Below are 24,329 nucleotides of genomic sequence, written 5' to 3'. Positions count from 1 at the left end.
ATTGTATTAGAAAGTAATGATTATTAAAATTTGTTTCACTAATAATTAAGATATATTTTACCCCCTTTAAAGTGACTCTAGGGTCAGGTTGAATTTTTCTCTCATCATTCTAAATAATAGTCTTTTGATGACTCCACTTGCAAGACTTAAGTTGCATGTCATAATCTCACACATATATGGAAGAATTGACTCCACTTTCATCACATAGTAGAGTTGACTGAGCCAACTCGCTTAATAAAAATTACATTTAATTAAGTCTTCGGTTCCTTAAAAAATTACATAATTTAGTTTTAATTTAAATAAAATATTTTGTTAGAATATACTTAACTCTAATCTTTTAAACATATAAAATTAATTAGTATTTATTAAAAATGAATTTAAATATTTTATATTCTGAACGTGGTAAATATTTTAGATAGAAATTTGCTATTTTTACCAACTAAAATTAAATTATTAAAAATGTGGATTAAATTGTTGGAATGAAAGCAACTATAACTTTCAGATTTGAATGAAATATAACCATGCCTATTATTAATTATTATCATCTATCGATTTCCATTTTTAATGATTTTCTTCTTTTGCTAAAATATTTTTTATTAGATAGTTAATTAAATTAACTATCAATCTATTGCTACCCGTGTTTATGTAAACTTTTAATTAATAATATCAGTAATACAAAAATTAAACATACAAATCATTTTTAAAATTAGTTTTAATCGACACAAGGTTCTAAAACTTCTAGGCAAAGCATTAAATGCAAACAATACTCTCATTAAAATGAAAAGCAAAAGTTATTAAATGCAATTTAAGATCTAATTAAACTGAGTTCAACTCCTCTCCATTTACGCCCTCTCGAGTAAATGCAAAAGTCCCACTTCCCAGTCACATCATAGTTCTAGTTGTAGCATAGCTTATCCAGTTAATGTGTCTTTATTTCTTTATTATTGATATGGGAAATATTAATAATACTCTCTTATAATATCTTTTTTTTTTTTTAACATATTTCATGTTATAGATTGAGATTTATTGTAACTAATTAAATTATGGATGAAATTTATTCTAACAACTCTCAAAATAATAAGTGTGTTAAAAAGGTATATTATGTAATTTGTTTTTTTTTTTTTTATAATATATGTTATCATATTTACTGGTTCATAAGAAGCTTCCATTATGATAGCAAGAGTGCAAAGTAAATAAATTTAATTTATTTTAATTTTCACCATAAAATGTTGAATGCCTAACATTCAAAATATGGCTATTATTGACAGGTAAAAGAAATTTATTTTTGAGCACTAGGAGAACAACTATATAGGTGTTTCTTTGTTTCAAAGGTATATTTCTAAAATGCATGTATACAAAAAAAAAAAACAAAAATACTATATTATTTTTTATTATTCAAACAATAGAACTGAACTAATAATATTACACAATCTTGCCACTTACAAGTAAACCTGAACACAAGCCATTTCCATATGTTCAAAAGTAACATATGTTACAGAATCCTAGCCAAAAAAATCTAAAAACGAAGACTTTGTGAAATTTTACATTACTTTTTAACCAATTTACATGACAATCTCTAAGTTGAAAGGTGAAAAAGAAATACTGACATAGGCTTAATTTATGGACGTGGAAGTACCACACTTGAGTCAAAGTATTCATTATCATAAGGGTGAAGGGAACTCCCTTTACTTACATTATAACTAGATGAAGTGGATGCTGATTCAGCATTTGGGTTTGAACCAGCCAATTGCAACATGTTTTCAATTTCTTTCACCGCATAATTCATTGAAGGCCTGCTAGAACTTGACTCTTCAACACATTGCATTGCAAGATCCACAAACTTCTCAAAACCACTAATTGTTGTCCCCAAATCAATAGCTGGATCAATAATTTCCTTAAGACCATAGAATTCCTTTGTGTTGTCAATAGCATTCTTAACCACTTTAACAATGTATTTCCCTCTCTCTATTGGTCTTCTTGCAGTTATCAGCTCCAACATTAGCACTCCAAAGCTATAAACATCACTTTTCTCAGTCAACTGTTGAGTCATATAATACTCCGGGTCCAAGTAGCCCTTCATCAAAAACAAAAATCCATTTTCATCACTTCATTTTGATAAGATTCAAAATTTCTTGAATATAAAATGTTAGATAGTGTTTTTTTTTTGTCTTCATATGAATTGCAATGAAGAGATGTTAATCACAATCATAAGTTAATGGTATTGAAGATTAAAGGTTTCAGTATCATAGCTTTCAAATACCATTTCTTCCATCATGTGACACTCTTTCAAATGAAGTGTACATGTACGTACGTGAGAGAATGCATGCAAATTGGTAGCTTTAAAGCGAGTCAAAAGGTGGGCTTATCATGCTTATTAACTAGCATATGATTCTCAATTTTATTTTCAGACATCATATTTTCTTGAAATTTTCATGGTCTTAACTTTCCAAAGAGAACTCATTCTTTTTATTGTCGGAGATATTTAAGGTTTCATGCTTTTATATTTTTAAAAATTTCATTAAAATCAACTTATAGTGTACAAACTTTAAAATCTAACAATTAGACATCAAAAGTCACTTTCCAACGAGTAATTATGATCTCACTATAGTTTAAAACTTTAAAAACTTATTTAGTTTGGAGGATAAAATACGAACCATTGTTCCTTTGACTTGAGTGGTAATATAACCTTTTGCACCATCACCCAACGGCTTGGAGAGACCAAAATCAGATACTTTAGCATTCAAGCGCTCATCCAGCAAAATGTTAGTGGATTTGATGTCCCTATGTATGATAGGAGGATTGGCAAGTTCATGCAGATAATCCAGTCCCCTCGCAGCACCGAGGGCTATTTTTAGCCTTCTAATCCAGTCCAATCTAATTCCTGATCTCCCTGTTCACACCATAAATATAATCATAGAAGATTAATATTATTGTTACAACAAATTTTCACAATATTTTTCATATTTTTAATATCTTTTTCCGTCACATCATTCATATTCTCTTATACTTTCTCTCGGATGTAAATATTTTTGTGAGAAACATGTGAAGATAGTATTACTCAACTCTACTCTTTTTCTAAAGACAAGTTCTCCTTAAAGTTTGTGTGCTGTTAGAATACAAATTATCCTATTTTTCAATTCAAATCATAAGCAAATTTGTTTCAGTTTGATTTTCGAAAAAATAATTACCTTTTTTTTTTTTATAAAAAAAAAGGCTCTTTCAAACATTAACTAATAAAGTTATTTATTTATAATAAATTAATCTAAACACACTCTAATAACGTGAAAGTGTGAATAAATATGTACCTGAAAGAGTATCCTTCAAAGTACCGTTTGCAATATACTCATAGACCAACATTTGTTCTCCTTGCTCAAAGCAGAAACCGATAAGACTAACAAGATTTTTATGGTGGACCCTTGATAGAAGTTCAATCTCAGTTTTAAACTCCAACCCTCCTTGCACAGATTCCTTTTGAGCTCGTTTTACAGCAATTAGTTGTCCATTGGGAAGAGTTCCCCTATAAACCTGTCAACATTACCTTTAATAAGACACTTTATAAATGTATATTAAAAGGTTATGTAGTGTTATAGGTATAAACTTTCCAACAAAATATCTCATTTTCTCTTCCTGAAAGAGTAATATAACCATGTGATGGTATTAATGGAAAATACATGATTCTGTACAACTAAGGTTTGCTACTCTACACATAACACTGGGATTGAATCTGTCATCTAGGTTGAGAATGAATCCTATTATGTTAAATTTTCATATGACTGTGTCATGTGAAAATTTTATGTAGCCCCGCTCTTTATAAATAGACAAATGCTAGCAGCACAATTTTTAACACTCTCTTTCAAACATACTCTTTATTATTGGTCAAATTTATTGAAAATTACAAAATATACGTGGTCTTATTCATAATTTAATCAATTTTTAATTAATAACTGAAAATATGTTAGAAAAAAGTGTGTTAATGTGTTTCTAACACTTCTCTGATATTCACAAATTTTGATAAGGCCTTGTGTATTTACATGATTGAATCGGTCACATTGTTTAGAATGGATCCTATTATGTTAAATTTTCACATGATTGTGTCGTGTGAAAATTTTAGATCTGGCATATTATTGGGGGATAGTCTTAGATACATATTTTAAGGCATAAGTTCTGCTGTGACCAACTGCCAACTGCGTAGGTTTGCATAGATGTGATTGCATTGCAATTAATCAATTTGACTATTGCTTAACGAACTACTATGAAGAAATGAAGTAAACAAGAGGGATGCATTAAGTACCTTCCCATAACCACCTGATCCTATGTTATTGCCTAGTGAGAAGTTTTTGGTGAAGTTCTGTATCTCTTCAAAAGTGAAGCGCCTTGCTCCTTTTAACTGTGGGACACTACTATTGCTCTCATCCGGATCCCATTGTTCTGCATTTTATGAAATCAAATCAAATATATATAAATAAATTCAACTCCACATTGATAGCTTTAAAGTAGGAGCTAAGTATACATTTATCTTACCAAAAGAAATGCTTTTCCCAGTTGCTTTTTTTGCATTTTTCTTTTGTCTGAAACCATAAACACTTGCAAAGAGTAATAACACCACTAGGACAGCACCACCAGCAGCAGCTCCAGCTATGATGCCAATGTTTGAAGATTTACCATTTGCCGCAGGACCTAATACTAAATAACAAGAGAAAGGTACAATATGAAAATGGATCACTTACTATGGTTAATTTCGTTATTATATGTAGAATCAGATATACCTGAATCATCTATAAAGTGTTCATACACATCACCAATAAAAGAATATGGTCCAAAACCATAACCTTTGGGAGGTGAATATTCCTGGTTGCTAAGCATGAGGCCTACCCTAGAAATTGCTGTTCTATTGAAACGTTCTTGGCCTGATGGAAACACTTGTAAAGTCAAATCAATATACTGAAATATATCCTTCCTTGGATTGCTTATATTAACTGAATCCACAGGTTGATCATACAGTTGAAAAATGCTCGTCATAGATTTATCCAGGATTTCATAGAGAGTACTGTTTCCCAAGCCTGAGAAGTAAGGAGCTCTGAGAGTAAAAGTTCCTGTATATGGGTATGCACATTTGCAGTTGGGACTTAATATCTGATCTGATGAGTTGCAAGCAACATGCACACAGTTATTTAGTGGTGTTAAATCTGAATCATTGGATTTTCCAGTGGAGCAATAAGATTTTACGATTCCTGTTTCTCGGCAAACTGGATTATCCACAAGTCTGCAGATAAGTATATATAATATTAATAGAGATCAACCTTATAAGAGGGAAAACAAAAACAAGATGAAAATATTGTATTTGTACATTCAGAGAAAATGTCTTCTTCTCTAGAAGTAATGAAACCACCAATTGTAAAAACTAATCACTATAATTATGGCTTACATTATCTCCACTTTGGAGATATCAACTTGTGGATCAAATTTTCCGATTAAATTCCCCTGCAGATCAATGAGTTCCAGTTGGTTGCTGATTGCTGTACCAATATCTAAAGTGCCATTTAGCAGGTTATTTTTCAGCACCCTATGATGAGTCACAAAAAAATTAGATTATATATTGATATAACAAAAATGAAAAAAAATTATCACTAGCAAATATATTTTAACTTTGAGAAACCTGCCAGATTTTTCAGTATTAATGTGTGCTTACACTGTCTGTAACTGTCCCAGCTCAAACAAAGAAACAGGAATGCCTCCTTGAAGTTTCGTATTTTCCATTATTCTGCCTTACAGGTAAAAAAAACTATTAGCACTTAGTTGTTATAACCTAAGATAATGAAAGCTGATAGGTTGAAGAGTAGATAAGGAAAGACATACATTGCTGTCAGAAACGGTAGAGTTGATAACCACGATGGAAAATCTGATGGATCAAAACTATTATTGCTCATATCCCTTCAAAATAATTTAATTAGCCAAGTTAGCCATTGTTACAAAATTAGTATTCATTTTGAGTGAGAAAGATTATATAGAAAAAATAAAAATATCTCAGATGAATGGTTTACTAATTACAGGTTGTTAAGGGCATTCATTCCAGTGAGGTTTGGCATGGGACCAGATAGGCGATTGTTGGACAGGAGCCTGACAGATATAAAATCAAAACCTCAATCAACAACATAGTTAGAATTTATCACTAAGGATACCGATATTCTACCTAAGTAGTAATGAAAACTTGTTTGGAAAATTGTTTTCTCAACTTACAAATCCTCAAGGTTTGTAAGATTGTTAATGTTCAGAGGCACAGGTCCAGTTAAAAAATTAGAATCTAAACGCCTGCAGTCACAAAAATATATTTCAGGATAAAAAAAAAATCCATTTAATAATTTAAGTGTGAGATTTGGACACTCACACCACCTCCAGAGTCTGGACCAGTCCAAGTGTTGATGGAATGCTGCCAGTAAATTTGTTGTGCTCAAAAAGCCTGCCAAAAAAATAATTTTATAGACATAAATTCATGATTTCCATAATCACTTCCCACCCTGCCCTCCTTAGCCTCTCTTGCTTTTAATTTTCAAATTAATTCATAATTCAACCTTTGTTTCTCCTTCATTGTACAATGAGAGGCAACCAAAGTTTGCCAACTTAATGCTAAATAAGTAAGAAAGATATTAACAACAAACCTTCACTTTGGTCCTCCAAACTCACAAGTGTCACCACATTATTAGTTCTTCAAAATTTGGGCCACCAAATTAGCCCCTCAAATTTAAATCGTTACCACATTATTCATCTAAAGATTTTGTCACCAAATTAGTTTTATAGAGGATTAAGTAGTCACAAAAATAATTTTTAAGGGGACTAATTTGTTTACATTAATTCTCTTAAGAACTAATTTAATGACAAAATATTTAGAGGACTAATGTGATAACAATTTAAATATTTAAAAGACTAATTTAATAGCTCAAAATTTTAAAAGACTAATGTATACTTTAAATTTAGAGGATTTAATTGACAGTTTTCTCAATATATTATTATTAACCTATTAGAAGTTCGTTCAAAGAGAACCTCTACTGTAGAAATCACAAAAGAAAACAAAACAGAAGAAAGAAGTAATGTTACAGAACAGGCTGGGGTGACTCACTTCAGCATACTACATTATATATATATTTTTCTCATGATAACGAGTCTTGATAAAAAAAAGATATATTTTTTAATACTTTCTGTTATATATTATAAGCTAACTTTTCTGAAAGTTAAAAAAAAAAATATTTTTTTAGTAACACTCATGTGTATTCATCTATACTTAAGCATTGGTTCAAATGTTTGAGCCGATAAAAAATGACTTTTCAATTAGACACCTATTGCAAGGTGTGGAAACGTTTCCAACACTGTAACATTTCAAACAAGAGGCTTCATATTCTAATGCTTTGCTCCATTTGTTCAATGATGCAAATAAATTGAAGAAAATATAGGGTTGGATCTTACACATGTTTTAGAGTCATTTTCGAGCTAAAAAGCTGAGAAGGAATATTGTCTGAAAGCATATTCCCGCCAAAATGACTGTAGATAATGGAAATATATTAAAAGGAATTTGATATACTTAAAGCAAATTACTATTAGATAGTGCCAACTTTTACAAAAGGGATTTCACATACAAGTGCCCTGCATTGACCAACAAATCAAGACCAGGAGTAGTTCCATTAGATATTGGAATGGGCCCATCAAGCTGGTTTTGAGAGAAGTCTAGCCAATTGATATTTGACAGATTACCAATTGAAGGTGGAATGGGCCCGCTGAAGCTATTAGAATTTAAAGATCTGCAATTGAAGTTAACTTTTTTATATTAAGAGATATCAGTAGCACAAAAAAATTACCAAGACTGTAAAAACATGAAGTGGAAATATGATACTCAAAACATAGAGCTCCATATAGGAAGTACAAAGGGTTTTAAAATGCAATTTTCATCCAATGGATTATTGTTAAGCCAAATGAACTGGCCTATATATATGTGTGTGTCTTTTAAAAATAAAGCAAACAGCAATCCTTACAAGAACTTAAGCCGTTGTAGATTTCCTATTGTATCTGGGATAGGACCATAGAAACCACAACCAATAAGAGCTCTGAAACACAATTAGAAAGAGCATTGTTAAGTGTGGTTTGCTAAAACTTAATCAGATATGGTTATAATCTTAACAGCATTCATTACTGCCTTACAAGTTTGTCAGCTTTTTCAAGTTTCCAATTTCACTAACAAGTGTTCCGGTTAAATTTGTATTGTAAGACAGATCCCTGCAAAGGAAAAGTCAGAACAAAGCAAAGTATCACTTTATGAAAATGGTTCCTAATACTAAAATCACACAATTCCATAGATATTTTCCAAACATCAATCTGCAAGATGCTCAACCCTTAAGATTATTTTGATGTATATTCCACCCATTTTAAAAAGAAGTTATATACTTGATCATTGTCAATAGGTGATGGGATTTCTTAAATTTGGACTTGAGCCTAACACACACAACACCAAAAGGTAGCTTGTAAGGTGAGGAAATTACAGGACTGATACTTTTTCTAAAATTGATTTGGGAAAGTCGGGGGACTAGGTAGGTTGCACCGGAAAATCTATAAGGCCAAGTTTTTCTTTATTCAGTTAAGGGTAGCCCTAATATTGAATTTAGGAAAGATAGATTTGATACTATCTTAAATTTGGGTTAAGGCCTAACTCAACTTTAAAAGCTAATTCACAAAGTAATGATTGTTTTAGCCTTTAAAATTCTATTTTAGTAATATTTGTAATCGATGTGAGACTTCAGATAGGGTTGAATCTGAGCATTGTTACACATCCATTCAACTGTGACTTAAATATATATTATAAGAAAATACCAAAGTACTAGACATACAAATACACCAATTCAGACAGTGATCCAATTTCTGAAGGAAGCTGGCCAGACAAACCCGTGCTAGCTAATGATCTGAAATACTGGAAGCCAAATTAATAAAATAGAAGGCAATTCAGGAGAAGGTACCAAGTTCACTTAAGAATTTGAAAGATACACTACATGGAAGTAACACGTCCATTGGTACAATAAATTCCATCCCAACTGTCACCAGATTCACCACAAGGATCGGAGCCCACCCAAGTAGGTGGTGTGTTCTGCCACTCATTCCTTATAACTGTCAGAGCTGAGACTGCATCAGAAATAAAAAAAGATAGTCAAAGACATATTTCAATCCCTTAATCTCAATAACAAAATTGTAGCACAAGATAAGAGTGAATGCTGAAAGATTGATTCTGAAGTTTGATGCTCATCAAATATTCAGATTTTTTCACAACTGAAATAACAGGTTGAATATTTCTTATTTAAATATGTTAAAGACTAGTTCTGTAGATTGAGAACTCCTAATGGAACATGAGTATCCAAATCCTTGCCATTTGGATAATGAGAAAAATATTCAACACACAACATAACCTTAAAATGGAACTTACTATCATTAATTGCTGTTCTTGCTATTGCAACCAACGAATAACTGAAAATGAATAGTAGGAATACTAGAATTCTTTCAGCCATGATCATGATAAACTTAAAGGAAGACACAACACTTTGATACTCTTATAACTGTCTAATACTGAATAAAAAGATCATTTTATTGACATTACAGTATAAATATAGAAAATCCCCCATCACTTCATTACATCAATGGAGAAAAAGTCAACTACCAGATAGTTCTTTCTTTTTATCCACTGTCCATCTCATCTATTAAAAAAATTAAATGATTAAACAACTTGATTAAAAATGTTACTCATTAATACATTAAGAACTACATTAGCTAACAACCATGGCATATTCCTACATTTGAACAAAAGTATAAAATAATGATCAATAGGATTAACAGCATACAAAGTCAATAATCACATCAACATAGAATTATGCAAATTCAACACAAAAATGAAACTGGTTGGCTCGGTACCTTAAATTAAGATTATATTACACAGGGTACCATATATACTAGGTACATAAAGTATTGCCAGGTACACAAAATTTTCCATAATGTATGAAAGATTTAAAATTATGATTTTGTTTACTTCAACTTCCATATTATGATTTAAAAGTAATAACATTTAGGACTAAACTTAAGTGCAGCATCTTATGTATATATTATCGAGGTGAAACTCTAACTCTGATTGGAGAATAATATCAATAGTGTAGTTTTGTCCAAACATTTATTGGAAAATGATATATTTATTATCTTGGAGATACAAAAGTGCAGTAAATACTTTCTTGTTTCATAGAAAAATTTACTTTTGAATATTTAAACTCAACTCTATGAGTAGAGTTGAGGTTATTAAAATAATGACAATAGGGCATAAGTAGTTACTTATGTACATCCAACGCAATTTGACTTTCTCAGGTTTTGAATGTTTCTGCGCCAACCTAACTATCTCACCCCTTCAGACAATGTTGTATGTCGCTGTCTGGCCACCACAAGCAAGGAAGATGTCTACTTTCATCAAGTTTCATCAAATTAGAAATATTGGGCTATAGCAAGGACAAATATCTTAAGGTTAAAAAACAAGAACATTGACTTGAAACTTGTGTTGACGTTAGGATAAGCAACGTGACTAAATTTAAAAAGAAACAAGAAGAAACCTAATCTAAATAAGGGAAAATTTCTGATTGGCTGTTTGTATTGACTTGCAGGTGACTTGCAACAAACCATAAAGAAAAATTCTACATTTTGATTTATTGAGAAAAAAATATTTAGTTGGTTGATTGTACAAATAAGGACAGAGCTCTATTACAATAATAATATTTGAAAAGGTTAAGATAAGAGTAACTGAATCTTTCTTCTACCTACACACTTCTTTTTAATACATAATTTTGTATAAACTTCAGACCAAGTATAATTTTGTGCGTGTGCGCACACACGTATATAAAATTTAACCAGTAGTGCAGTTATAATATACTAAAATATAGAGTTTCTACACATTTAATATCATTTTTAATTTATTTTATTAAATTTTATACTCAAATTTATGATATAAGCTTTAATGTAATAAAAAACTATTAAATCAGTGCATAGTTAAGTTAATCATACAAATATACCGGTAATCCATTTTAACGTGAACGAGTTTTCTAAGTACAATCTTTTCTTTTTCAATAACTATAGGCACTTAAGGTGGGGAAGGGAAATGCAATAACACGAATCTGCAGCAAGGGAAACAGAGGAATAGTACTATTCTTGACCAACAGCTTTCTATATGTGTGGCAAAGCATCATAAAAATTTGCATTGATTAAAAACAAACATAGTAAGGTTGCATTAAAAAAATTGATAAAATCATGAAAATGCAATAGTGCGAGACATTGAAGAGAAAACATATGATCAACAAGAATTATAATCATCTTTGAGAAGTGTCATTCAATTTTAGGTCACAGACTTTAAACTTTACATGCTAAAAATCTCGTCATGAAAATATAATTTGTTTTTTAACAAAATTGATAATATTTTAGATTTTTATTTTTTTAAACGTTTTTCTTTCTTCATTACCCTACAGTGGTACACAGAAACAGGGTATGATCAACGGTGAACTCGTAACGGCTACTTTTGAGTTGATAGTTAAATGGAGAAGAAGCTACAAAGAAGCGTTGACTTTGTCATGGAACTTCCACTGTCACTGAGAGGAATATCAGAAACAGAGCCATTCCAATTAGAGAAAGCAGTGTGTAGCCATGGCCTCTTCATGATGGCACCAAATTACTGGGACCCACTCTCCAAAACCCTCACGCGCCCACTGCGCCTCCACGATGCTCCTTCTTCTTCCTCTCTCATCGTTTCTGTTTCTCAGCGTCTTTCATCCCTCGCTGTTAGGGTTCACGGTACCCACTACCTCTCCCCTCAGCAAGAACGCGCCTTGATGGTACCTTTCTCCTTAACCGATTCTTACAATTCGTGGGTTTCGCTCCGAATTTTGATTTGGGTAGTTCTGTTCCGACGCCGTTTTAGGGTCAGGTGTCGAGAATGTTGCGTTTCTCCGAAGCGGAAGAGAAAGCTGTGAGAGAGTTCAGAAGCATGCCCGTTGATCATCAAAATAGAAGCTTTGGTGGAAGGGTGTTTAGGTCTCCCACGTTGTTCGAGGACATGGTTAAGTGCATACTTCTCTGTAACTGCCAGTGAGTCATGCTCGCTATGTGTTTGGCATTATGCCTCACTGTGCAAATCCTTTCTCTTTTTTTTTTTTTCCAGTAAATACACAAATTGGTCCTTGAAAGTGTCACTCTGCACTTTTGATTCTTAAAAAGTTTTAATTTGTACAGTTTGATCCTTGAATGTGTTAACTTGTTCACAATTTTGTGCTTTTTTGGGATTTGATTGGTCCCTCGAAGTGTCAGTGTACAATTTGGTGGGATAAAGATCAAAATGTGATTAAGTTAACACATTTAGGGAAATTATACGAAACAAAACTTTAAGAGACTGTAGATAAACATGATGTTATTTTGAGTGATCAAATTGTATATTTATTCTTTTTTTTTAAAAAAAAAATTTGTTCTGTTCTCTCCAATGGCTGCTTAAAAAGGTGCTCGCTTGCCTTTGTTCTTTTGTTAATTCTAGTAGTGGTGGTGTGGTGTGTCTATTCTTTGTTTCCCTTTTCAAGTGAGTAACTTGGGAAACCCAAACCTTTCAGGTGGCCAAGGACTTTAGGCATGGCTCAGGCACTTTGCGAGCTTCAGTTGGAACTGCAAAATGGATCACCCCGTTCTGTTGCAGTGTCAGGCAATCCAAAAGTTGAGACTGATGGCTTCATTCCCAAGACACCAGCTGCTAAAGAGATCAGGAGAAAGGGTTGTGATTCGTCTGGTGTTTCAACAGGAGGCATGTTTGTTAAGAAGAAATTAGAGTGGGAAGTGGATGGAAATTTGCCAATGGACCACTTACTGGAATCTAGTTCAAACATGACCTTGCTTCCAACAGATAATGGCAATTCAGAAGAGCTAAGCCTAAGTGCAGATGATTCACATCTTCAAGTTCCTAATGGAAAAGAGTATTTTAACCGTACTGGAAATTTTCCATCCCCGAGTGAGCTAGCAAACCTTGATGAGAGTTTTCTGGCAAAGCGATGCAGACTTGGGTATAGAGCAGGTTATATAATAGAACTTGCTCGAGCAATTGTTGAAGGAAAAATTCAATTAGGACAGCTTGAAGAACTCTCCAAAGATGCAAGTTTATCCAGCTATAAGCAGCTTGAGGATCAGCTGAAGCAAATTAAGGGATTTGGCCCATTTACTCGAGCAAATGTACTTATGTGCTTGGGATATTACCATGTCATTCCAACAGATACTGAAACTATTAGACACTTAAAGCAGGTGCTGTCTTCTTGCTCTCCTGTTTCATTTTATCTATATTGAAACTATGCAGTATTCTAACTTTTCCTTATGTCGTATTGTCTATTTCTGAATGTCTTTATGTGTATGAGATGTGTTAATGCAGGTTCATTCAAGAAAATCAACCTCTCAAACAATTTTGAGTGATGTTAAAGAAATTTATGGAAAGTATGAACCCTATCAGTTCCTGGCATACTGGTTAGTGACAACATAACCAAATCTAAAACTACCTTTATATTCTAGTGTTAATGTCTTGGTGTTTTATGAAGGATCTATAACTACCTTACTGGGTTCTTCTTTCGGCCAGGTCTGAGATATGGGACTTCTATGAAAAACGGTTTGGGAAGATGAATGAAATGCACCCTTCTGACTATAAACTTATAACTGCTAGTAATATGAGAAGTGCTAGTAAAAACACAAGGAAGAGGAAGATACCATGCTGAAAATGTCAATGCTCTTACTCTCCAAAGAAGTGCTAGTAAAAACACAAGGAAGAGGAAGATACCATGCTGAAAATGCCAATGCTCTTACTCTCCAAGTGCATTCTTCATTTTGTTGAGCTTATATACCTATTTGAACAATGTGTTTGGGTAATTTATTGTTTCAATGTTTATAAGGTTTTTTGTTACTTCCTCTGGTAATTTTCTAAGAAACAACTATAACTATTTTTTTGTACAAATTATAAGAAACAACCTCCCATTTTCAGATATATTAATTTCTATTTCTTTTTATAACTTTATTGTTGTGAGATTTGTGCTACCAACACATCCATCTATATCTCATATATAAGTGGATATTTTCATTCATTTCATGAGTCATCAATTTGACTATTTATTACTGTGAGTCTACGAGTATTTTTAAAATACAATATAAATTATGTTATATAACTGTTTTTTTATTGACCTTGATGAATTGATTATTTGTTTCTTATAAAAATGTCTGGAATAAGTACGTAGATTACCCATATTCATGGTTTGAGATAGCACTGAAATTTATCTTCACCTGTTAACTTTATTTATCTTGTGTTTTGACTCCACACGCCGAATAGGATAGATATTAACAAAAAGAATGATTGTATGAGAACATCAAAAGGGGCTTGTATGTATATTACAAACACCACACACCCCCCCCCCCCCCCCCCCCCCCGTCTCTTTCCCTTCGATGTGCCCGAGAATGCACCAGGAATATTTCACAAAAACTAGACAAGGTTTATGACTTGCAACCCAAATCAATAATTTATTTACTGTCCATGGTGCAAAGTGCAACAAAATGGTGCTCAGCAATCTTTGTTGCAAGATGTATATAGCACTTGTTGCTGAGTCAGTTTACTTCTGCAGCAATCTCAATAACTTAGTATCATGTCTCATTCCCGTGTCAATCCATTCAAAATGTCTCCAAAATGATAAGTGGAATCCAATTGTTGTCGTTATAAGGTAAAAATATTTGTGCTGAAAATTTGGCGAATAATAGATTTAGTGTTCTGCGTCTGGCTGGTTCTCAGGCAAGGATCTCTTTGTATGCTTCATGGAGTCCTGCCAGAACGAATAAGTAGGTTGTCATATGATGGACTTAAGCCACGGATTTTGATGTGTCCTAAAATTATTCAGACGATAAACCAAGATCATGTTATCTATAACAATGAAGGTCATGAAAAAATTCAAGAAACAAAAGAAGAAAAAAAAGTGAAATAATGTGCATTGAGATCCTCATCAATCTCACATTGATCTTGTGTGTGGTTTTATATTTTCTTAAATAAATCATACATCATATATATTTAAGATGAAATAATATATAACACTAACTGTTAAGAACACTAGAAAGTAAGAAATTTTGAAACCAAAATCATGTTATTAATACAATGACGAAACTTGATTTTATAATTTATTACTGAAGTTTAATGATTATGGAAACAAAGTCAAGGGTGGGAACGGATATCAATATCTTAAACCCCGCCCATCCCTTTCCTCTGTTTATGTATTAGGAAAATTCATCAAATAAATTTTATTAATTTGATTTGTTTTTAATTGAAATTGAGATGAGAGTTAAGTGGTTAGCTTATTAATCTTTAAAATCTCTGACTTATCTTTACTTTTAAGTATTTTTGTACATTACTTTTATTTTAGTCACATATTTATTTAATTGTTGAAATTATTCTGACAAGAGGGGAATTAATGGCTACCTTTTTGCCCCCATCAATTGAAGGGACATTGCATAAAAGAAACCACCACAAAAATATTGATACATTATTATTAAACAAAATTAAAGGTAGTTTTCTAATTATTTTCCGATATTAAAAATTGTCTTTGCATGAGGAAGGAAAATGAAGAGGGAAGCAAGAGGGCACCTGGGAATATAGGGAACACAAAACAATAAGTGGACCTCTCCTTCTCCGCTGTCTATTTCTTTCCAGTTACCATACTCATTGTCTTTCCCCCCACTGTCTCTTTTTCTTATTTATTTGTAGCCTTACACAAATATAATAAGATAATATATTCTAAAATTTTAATTTTAATAAATTCACTACCTCAAGTTGAAAATCCTCATTCTATGCCTGCCTTGTGGAGACAAGGAGGACTACAATCTAATATAATTATATTCATTAAAACTTGAACTTAAGATTTCGTATTAAATTAAAACAATTTGTATTAGTTTATTTGAATGGTACCCAATTTAAATTCTAAAGTAACTTTTTATTCTGCCACTTTATTTTCATTTTTTAATCTAAATTTTATCCACCTAAAGCTCAAATTAAGCAAATAAAAATAATTTTTTTGTTTAAAGGCGTTACTAACTAATACTTTAAGGGTATTATTAAGAAATTAATGAAATATTTTTAATAAAATATTTTTATTTTTGATTTCTTAGGCAGTGTCCTTATTTTCCTTTATTATATTAAACTTGTGAAAATGTAATAAATATTTTTAATTATTACTAATAATTTAAATTTAATTTTGAAGGTTGAAGTTAATTTTTCTTAATCTATAATTGTTTTAATATTAAATTGAATATTTTTATTACGTACTTGTCATTTGAGTAATCTGATGAATTAATGTGTACCCTCAAACATGTTGCGGACGAACTTAGGAAGTGACATCGAACTGCTTCAATAGAGATGTCCTAACCTTAAAAGAGTGTACGCTCAGATTTTAATACGGGATAAGACCAGACATGTGTCGCTTTTCTGGTTTAATTAATTTTTATAAAAATTCATTTATTTAATGTCATAAATAAAAAATATATACATGATCATGCATTAAATTTGAACATATTCGTATATTTACATTCACAAAAAGAGATAAAATGATATTAAATTTTATTATTTGAGGTATTGAAAACAAGATAATAAAAATTGTCAGATTTGTGACTTTATTTTCATTTTAACTTTATTTCATTTTATTATGCTCCACATCATTTATTTCTGGATCACCTCTTCAACGGAAAACAACTTGTGACAAAAAAAGAGGATCTTCAAGTTTTTTGATGATGTTATTTCACGAACGGCGTGCTTGAACCCACCTTTATCTTTCAACTGTCATGTAGTAACAATGAATGTACTTCCTTTCCACTATTTTGATGGATAGAGATACTCATAAATTATACTCTAATACAATTATTTATCCTCGAATCAAAATTTCATTTGGGTGGCTCTAAATTGCTCTTTACTGCACTGATTCTGATATTTCTAACTCCATAGAATCATGGGCTCCACAAAATTTGTCACCTTTTTCTTCCCCCTATTTTTATGGGGCCCTTTGCTTCAGCGCACCAGCAGTGCATGGTAGGATACCCTTAACGAGTTTGAGTAATTTCTTTCCATGGAGAAAAACTCTGTTGATTATAGTCCTTTGCTTTCTCCTAGAGAAGTTGAAACTACCAGAAAGCCTTCTTCTTTTGTGTCAGCTACAAAATGGACTCTCAAGAGTTTGATTTGTGTGATCTTCATTGCATGGGCAGCTTTTATTTTTCTATTCCCTTCAGAGCCTGGGCATGAATTGTTTTCAAAATGGATTGATCTCACCAGTGGAACCTGTCTTGGAATCACAGGTTGTTTATTTTAGCTTCTTTTTTCTTAGTTTCTTTCATTTTTCTGTTGTGTGTGTGTTGCGTGAGTTCAAAGCTAACTGTAAATTGTATTCTGCAGGAAGCATTTTTTTTATCTTCAGTGCCCCAGTTCTCATAATTGCATTCCTTGCAATTGCACACTTAATGATTACTGGGGAGGATCAGTTTCATGAGTATGTGACTTTCAGAAACTTTCTTATCTGGCTCTGAATTTGATCATCGTTACTCATCAGAGTTTGCAATTTGAAATGTTGGGTTTTCATGGCAGGAAGAAGAATGTCAAGTTTCCAAGGTTCAGGCTATGGACATTTCCTGTGATTGTGAATGGACCATTCGGGGTTGTTTCTGCTACAGAGTTAATTGGGATTGTCCTCTTTTCGCTCTATGTTATATGTGCTGTCTATGCTTACACTATGGGAGCTCTTGGAATGATCTCTGAAGCTGAGGGATCATCTTTTAAAGCCAAGAGGTCGAGCAGTCTTGTTCCATTTATTTAATTTCAGAAATTTGAAGCTCCATATTTATTTTATTTAATGGAATTATTTCCTTTAAGGTTTTTTAGTTTCCCCTTTATTTTTGAAGACTTGTCTAGAAAATCTTTTAAGGGGAATATTTCAGTCAGCCTTTGGTACATGGGAAAAAAAAGAGAGGAATCAACTCCTCATGAAACTAATAAAAAATAATAGTAGATGAATTAATTTGTTGATGATGACTCAATAATGGGTAGGAACTTCATGCAGCATAATTCAACCTCCCTTTAGTTCATCCTATAGTGGACTAAAGCTATGTCGAGTTCATTTGGTATTGATGATTCACTTTCATGCCCCCTTTGCCCGTTTTATTTTTGAACGTCTAAAAATTTATTATTTTATAAAACAGGCAAATGCTAACTAGTGCCCTTATTGCACTGGTTAAGGAATCAAAAGTCGAAGTTTGTATCAAAAAAATGTTACTAATGCACCTTCCCCCATAGTTTATAATGCATCTCATACAATTTCCATTAAAACTTTTTTTTTTCAGTTCCTTGATCAATGCTGCCCTAGTTAGCAAGACCCTATAAAGTATGCAAGAAAATCAGGCCCAGCCCATGTATCATTGGAGTGATGAAATCAATATGAAATTAAAGTTTTAAAATCTATGAGAAGTGCTTATATTGGTAAGGGTTTATTAACCTGAGGCAGCAACACACTCCCCAACCTGAAAAATAAGAAAAAAAAGTTCATTCACTTAAATTTGGAGAATAAGACATCTATGCATCGAAGTGTTGTAGAACTTGTATTCTTTGTTTTTGCCACGGTGTAGTTGAACTTGTCACTTAATATCATTTCTGTCGAAACATGCATATAAGCGCACTCCCTAGTCTGTTTTAACTTTTAAGGGTCCTGACATGGAATCTATATGTTGTGATATTGTCTACTCGCACTTCAAATTGAATCTCTTTTTGCATGTTAATTATCAGTGGCAATAAACATTCTTGAACATTATCATTTTCGGAAAAAGTATTTGGCTTAGAATTTTATATTGTGTAGTTTTAGCAATGATGAACGTGATAAGCTGATTTTCTTGACATACTTCAACTTTTTCAGCATGTTCATGTTGGAAATTATGGGACTTCGCTTGGGTTCAATTGGATTGTTTTGTATTGCATTTTTATTTCTCCCAGTTTCAAGGGGATCTGTTCTTCTCCGTTATATAGATATCCCCTTTGAACATGCTACAAGATATCACGTATGGCTGGGACACCTCACAATGGCGATTTTTACTCTCCATGGACTCTTCTATGTTATTGCATGGGCAATGGATGGCCGCCTTGGACCTGAAGTGAGTCCTCTTTGATGGATTTCATTTCTTGAAGATTGTTTATGCTCACACACAGAATTTATATATACAAAAGTGTCCTTTTTCCATGATCTGTGTCAGAAACTCAAAAGTCAAAACCTTCATAGCTGTCTGCACTTAAAGGTTTGCTTGAGAAGTTTGATAATTTAAGTGATTGACTGCAAATGGTATTTCTTGGAGAAGTATATCATTAGCTATGGAAAACATTTTGTCATATTCTTTTATTTCGCCTTAAACCACTTGCCCATTCTCAGTTGTGGCTTAATAAATGATTTTGGCTGGCTTCAAGTGTCTTGTTTTTAGGATGAAATTATGGTTTGTAAGAAGTAGAATACAATTTTTATTTTTGAACTCTTAATTGGGTCAATCTGTAAATGGGTTTTGTTCAAAACTTATCTATTTTAATTTGCCGTTTACTTCAAAATATAAAGCTTTTACTGATGGTTCATGACTTCAAGCTCTAGTCCAAATACATTGGCTTAATCATGCTAACTGTTCACTTCTCTGTTCCTAATTTGATCCCCTTTGCAGTTAATGGAATGGAAAGATATTGGCGTTGCCAATCTCCCGGGAGTTATCAGCCTTCTAGCCGGTTTGTTGATGTGGGTGACCTCTCTTCCGGGAGTGCGAACGTGGAATTTTGAGTTGTTTTTCTACACACACCAATTATATATAGTGTTTGTTGTCTTTTTGGCTTTGCATGTTGGTGACTTTATTTTCACTATGGCTGCTGGAGGAATATTTCTTTTTGTGCTTGATCGATTTCTGAGGTTCTGCCAATCAAGAAGGAAAGTTAATGTAATCTCATCCAGGTGCCTTCCATGTGGCACTGTGGAATTGGTTCTGTCAAAACCTCAAAGTAACTATACTTATCATAGTATTGTTTTGCACATAATTTAGTCCTGTTACTAGTTCAATGACAATAGATCATTTTAAAATGTAGATTTGAGATACAATGCCTTAAGTTTCATTTTCCTTCAAGTCCGAGAACTATCATGGCTGCAGTGGCATCCATTCAGTGTTTCTTCTAGCCCTTTGGATGGAAAGCATCATCTTGCTGTTCTCGTAAAAGTTCTTGGAAAATGGACAGCAAGATTGAGAGATAGGATTACTGATTTTGATGCACTAAGAGATTCATCTGTGATAACAGCTTCGGTTGAGGGGCCATATGGACATGAAGTGCCATACCACTTAATGTAAGTGGCTATATGCCCAATTTATTTTGATGTTGCGCACTTCATAAATGATAAACATTGATTTAGTCCTTAATATGCATAGAATTTCATACCAACTAGTATTTTAAGCCAACTTATGTTTTAGTTCTTCAACTAACAAAGTAATATTTTGTTTCTTTTAGGTACGAAAATCTTATATTAGTGGCTGGTGGCATTGGACTTTCTCCCTTCCTTGCTATATTGAGTGATATTCTTCACCGTGTTAGGGAGGGGAAACCATGTCGACCGAGAAATATTTTAGTTGTTTGGGCAGTGAAAAAATCAGATGAGCTTCCACTTCTTTCAACCATTGACATGGAAACAATCTGTCCATCCTTTTCAGAGAGAGTGAACATTGATATTCATATTTATGTCACTCGAGAATCATTTGCTCCTGTGGTGAGTCTAGCTTTCTTGCAACAAATTCACACTTTATTCCGTTGGAACTTTCTAGTGCTTTATTTACTTTTTCACTTAATTGCATTTGATTGTTATTATATGCAGGAAGAGGGATACATTTACAAAACAATAAAATCTTCATTCTGCCCTGTGCCTAGCGATTATGGCATGTCTGTTTTGGTTGGTACTGGAGACAATTTTTGGTCTGGACTATATGTCATCTCATCTACCGTTGGGTTTGTGATCTTACTGGGTTTGTTGTATATTTACTATATAAACCCATATCACATCGAAATATGGTGGTACAAAGGGCTACTATTTGTAATCTGCATGCTTGCAAGTGTTGTTATCTTTGGTGGTTTAGTGGTTGGATTGTGGCATGTTTGGGAAAAGAAAAGTTCTATGAAGGATAAGTCCAACAGTATGCAGGCTGATAAGATTCCGCAAAATGGCTCGTTGGCTCCCAAGGATCCAAGTCAAGACAAAATTGAAAAGTCAACAGTCATTCGTTATGGTTTCAGGCCAGACTTTAAGGGTATGTCTTCATGAAGTTAATTTTTTGTTTTAAATAATCTTAAAACATGAAAGAACATTGTGTAGTCAAGTTTCTTCAATATCTATAAATGCATTCAGATACACGTGATTGCATGACAAATACAGCCTTCATTTTAATCACTTCATGATGAATCTGATTCTCATTATGTGAAGTTATCTCTTAGAAAACCATTTAAATTACTTGTTATGCTACAAGCCAATAATGGTCTTGCATCAAAGAATTGGGTTTGGATGTAGGTTTTTTCTATTCTCTTTTTTGGTAACTAGAGAGACTCTCTTACCTAGCATGTGGGCTAAGGCTCCTCAACTAAATTCTTCTATCTTTATTTCCAGTCAATGATCTTTAATCTCCATATGTTTAGACAATGGGTATGGAGCTAATTACTGTTGTGATTGTTTTGAGAAAAAAAACCTTCCAAATATCAGCATCTTGTTCTGTGTAGCCATGAACTTAGGAAGCTGTCTAGTTCCACTATTTCAAGTGTAACACAGATGTTACCTTGTTTCAAGTCCCGTCCCACGCCACCCCTACTCTCATCACTCTTTTATTGTTTCTTCAAACTCCCTAGATGCACAGACTTGACATTTTATTAAATGATTTTTATAATATGCGCTAAAGGCACACTACATGAAATCAACAAGTAATTAGTTTTTATTAAAAATTGTAACATTTAATGTTATCAATGCATTGTACTATGTGATGTCTAATATTTTTAAATAAAATCTTACTATGTATTGGTTTTTATTATCCGTTCTTAGTTACGCATTAGAAAAACCATTTATTAAAAGGTTACATTTTCTCCAAATTTAGAGGTTACTAATCTGGATACATATATATTGCAGAAATCTTTGAATTGAGGTCAGAGAAATGGGGCCATGTTGATGTTGGTGTCATAGTTTGTGGCCCTCCAACACTTCAGGGAAGTGTTGCTGAAGAAATCAGGTCACACAGTTTAACAAGACAACGCCATCATCCCATTTTCCATTTCCACAGTCACAGCTTTGATCTCTAGCTCCCCAATGGCAAGATGGAATATATATATATATATATATATAGCAGTAATCCAATATAAGATGCTATAATCCTTAGAAGGAATTCTAAGGTGGATAATACATATAATATATGTGAATATGCTACCATTAGACATATTTATATGCAATTTCAGCTTCAGAGTTGTATATATACTTGTTTTAGTTAACAATGTTATTCCTCGATTTTCGATCCTTCCTTGTATATTTCATTTCTCAAGAGTGTAAATGTCTCTATTTTATCATAAATCTTAACTGCTAAGTGTAAACTATTTTTTTCTTTTCTTTTCTTTTCTTTTCTTTTATATGTAAGCATATACTATTTTAATTAGTTTATAGTAGGTGCTTGTATTTTATGGTTCTGTATTTGGATCCTTTATTTAATTAATTTCACCAAACAATCATTATATGATAAAAATACATATTATTTAATTAACAGAGTAGGCGAAACGAAATGTGAATTATTTTAGTAAATAAAATTGCTAGAAGCATCTCAACAAGTTTCATGGGTTCACTTAATAAAAGTTGACACATCATAGTCGTAGAAAAAGATGATACATCATTAACGACCAATTGCTATTCATATTTCGTATGAGTCAATTACGATAAAGTAAGAATTAAATACTTCATGCATAAACAAATTCTAATAAAAATATATAATATGTTAAAATATGAATAAGAATATTTTAAAATATTAGCTTAATTGATAAAAATTATTTTCACGGTAATTTATAATATTCATTTTATATTTAATGGTAATTAAAAAATCTTTCAATAAATTAAAAAAACAAAATATCAAATTTAATGAACAAATGCCAACGATCCTTTCATTTTTATTTTTATTTTTTTGTTAACTTTGGCACGACGTTGTATAAGTCACAGAAGAGAATTAGAGAAAACTTAAACTTTAAGTAAAACATTATAATAATATAACTAAAAAGGTGTATAAATACAAAGTAATATATGAATAAATATGTGGGTAAATAGTCTCTGCAACTTGACTCATAATCCAATTGCTTCATAATTGCTTTGAAGACACGAATAGGGTGCCTTTTTGATGTGGAGCTTCTTCTAGACATTGTCAATGAGTGAAGACGTGTTACCAATTTCTCTATACTTTGGTCTAATGTCTCGTTTTCATACGGTTTGATTTTTCTGATTATTGATATTATATTTATGAATTGAGGGGAAAAAAGGAAAGAAAAAACACGTTTATGAAGGGAAATGATTCTTTAGTTCAAAGTTAATCATTGAAAAAAGCTTCCTAATAGTCAGGGTTTTAAAGGGATTTCACAAATATTAAAATAAATGTTTTTGTAGTTTTCTTATGTATATGTTGTTCTTTTTCTTTGCTTTATCATTTAAAATTAAATCTAAATATTACAATTATTTGTAAATTTGTTATATATTATATTAAAGATTCTCAATTTCACATGATTTCATGAAATGAAGTGAATACAAGTTTTTAGTAATTTCAAGAGCAAACTAAGGTTGAATATCATATTGTGATTTTCCAAAAAAAAAAAAAGTATTGATTTAATTAATTTTCAATTTTAATTTTTTAACATGTACAACATTGCATATCGTAAAAAATACACATAACAATTTTTATTAAAAATTAATATTTACTAACATTAATGCATTTAATTTTATAATATTCATTAAATTACTATATATAACTTTGTTTTATCAAGTTAAAAAATTGTTTTAATTTTAACATTGAAGAACCAGCTAAGATTATAAAACCAATAGAAAAAGAATACAATTAGACCAAAGTTCTTGAATAATTTCTTGTGGTTTGGCCCACCACAATAGAGTTAAAGAAAGGGAGAAGAAAAAGAGAAGCACAGTGCAAACCAACTACCATATGTATTATTATGA

At 32.1% G+C, this 24,329-nt stretch overlaps 3 protein-coding genes across 6 annotated transcripts; 2 read left to right on the top strand and 1 right to left on the bottom strand.

Moving 5' to 3' along the window:
* Nucleotides 1-1,618: 1,618 nt before the first annotated feature.
* Nucleotides 1,619-9,539, bottom strand: LOC113852203 (probable leucine-rich repeat receptor-like protein kinase At5g49770). Its single transcript, XM_027482443.1, has 19 exons — nt 9,458-9,539; nt 9,030-9,159; nt 8,871-8,942; nt 8,188-8,262; nt 8,022-8,093; nt 7,629-7,790; nt 7,459-7,533; nt 6,386-6,457; nt 6,238-6,309; nt 6,049-6,117; nt 5,857-5,931; nt 5,690-5,761; nt 5,426-5,563; nt 4,767-5,263; nt 4,522-4,677; nt 4,292-4,428; nt 3,306-3,525; nt 2,655-2,890; nt 1,619-2,074 (listed from the first exon to the last, which is right to left on the bottom strand). Exons 1-19 carry the CDS (start codon nt 9,537-9,539, stop codon nt 1,619-1,621), a joined length of 2,868 nt encoding a protein of 955 aa, XP_027338244.1.
* Nucleotides 9,540-11,528: 1,989 nt separating this feature from the next.
* LOC113852768 lies at nt 11,529-13,800 on the top strand. 3 transcript variants are annotated; one of them, XM_027483137.1, is made up of 5 exons: nt 11,529-11,888; nt 11,981-12,141; nt 12,654-13,332; nt 13,457-13,548; nt 13,658-13,800. In XM_027483137.1, exons 1-5 carry the CDS (start codon nt 11,592-11,594, stop codon nt 13,791-13,793), a joined length of 1,365 nt encoding a protein of 454 aa, XP_027338938.1. In that variant the 5' UTR covers nt 11,529-11,591; the 3' UTR covers nt 13,794-13,800. The 3 variants fall into 3 exon arrangements, with proteins under 3 accessions (XP_027338938.1, XP_027338937.1, XP_027338939.1); XM_027483136.1 differs by having other exon boundaries at nt 11,975-12,141; XM_027483138.1 differs by having other exon boundaries at nt 11,869-11,888; nt 11,953-12,141.
* A 2,983-nt stretch (nt 13,801-16,783) lies between these two features.
* Nucleotides 16,784-22,858, top strand: LOC113853322 (ferric reduction oxidase 7, chloroplastic-like). 2 transcript variants are annotated; one of them, XM_027483916.1, is made up of 9 exons: nt 16,784-17,394; nt 17,492-17,585; nt 17,681-17,881; nt 18,999-19,233; nt 19,783-20,110; nt 20,195-20,447; nt 20,609-20,864; nt 20,970-21,399; nt 22,263-22,858. In XM_027483916.1, the coding sequence occupies exons 1-9, from the start codon at nt 17,166-17,168 to the stop codon at nt 22,430-22,432; spliced, it is 2,196 nt and encodes a 731-aa protein (XP_027339717.1). In that variant the 5' UTR covers nt 16,784-17,165; the 3' UTR covers nt 22,433-22,858. The 2 variants fall into 2 exon arrangements, with proteins under 2 accessions (XP_027339717.1, XP_027339718.1); XM_027483917.1 differs by having other exon boundaries at nt 17,006-17,394; nt 17,681-17,841; nt 18,974-19,233.
* The last annotated feature ends 1,471 nt before the right edge of the window (nt 22,859-24,329 follow it).

This window comes from Abrus precatorius, unplaced genomic scaffold, assembly GCF_003935025.1.
Source record: "Abrus precatorius isolate BTA unplaced genomic scaffold, Abrus_2018 Scaffold10, whole genome shotgun sequence".
Classification (NCBI taxonomy): Eukaryota; Viridiplantae; Streptophyta; class Magnoliopsida; order Fabales; family Fabaceae; genus Abrus; species Abrus precatorius.
The sequence above is the reverse complement of the archived record's forward strand: the minus strand, read 5'-3'. Positions and strand labels throughout refer to the sequence as shown.

Excerpts from the sequence above, each read along its gene's own strand:
- LOC113852203 (XM_027482443.1), bottom strand. The coding sequence starts at position 9,539 with ATGGCTGAAAGAATTCTAGTATTCCTACTATTCATTTTCAGTTATTCG. Across the intron at positions 6,458-7,458 it reads AAAATGACTCTAAAACATGT|GCTTTTTGAGCACAACAAAT; the intron begins GTAAGATCCAAC and ends TTTTTTTGGCAG. Across the intron at positions 3,526-4,291 it reads GATCAGGTGGTTATGGGAAG|GTTTATAGGGGAACTCTTCC; the intron begins GTACTTAATGCA and ends TAATGTTGACAG.
- LOC113852768 (XM_027483136.1), top strand. The coding sequence starts at position 11,592 with ATGGAGAAGAAGCTACAAAGAAGCGTTGACTTTGTCATGGAACTTCCA. Across the intron at positions 11,889-11,974 it reads AGCAAGAACGCGCCTTGATG|GGTCAGGTGTCGAGAATGTT; the intron begins GTACCTTTCTCC and ends ACGCCGTTTTAG. Across the intron at positions 12,142-12,653 it reads ATACTTCTCTGTAACTGCCA|GTGGCCAAGGACTTTAGGCA; the intron begins GTGAGTCATGCT and ends CAAACCTTTCAG.
- LOC113853322 (XM_027483916.1), top strand. The coding sequence starts at position 17,166 with ATGGAGAAAAACTCTGTTGATTATAGTCCTTTGCTTTCTCCTAGAGAA. Across the intron at positions 17,395-17,491 it reads AACCTGTCTTGGAATCACAG|GAAGCATTTTTTTTATCTTC; the intron begins GTTGTTTATTTT and ends TGTATTCTGCAG. Across the intron at positions 21,400-22,262 it reads TTTCAGGCCAGACTTTAAGG|AAATCTTTGAATTGAGGTCA; the intron begins GTATGTCTTCAT and ends TATATATTGCAG.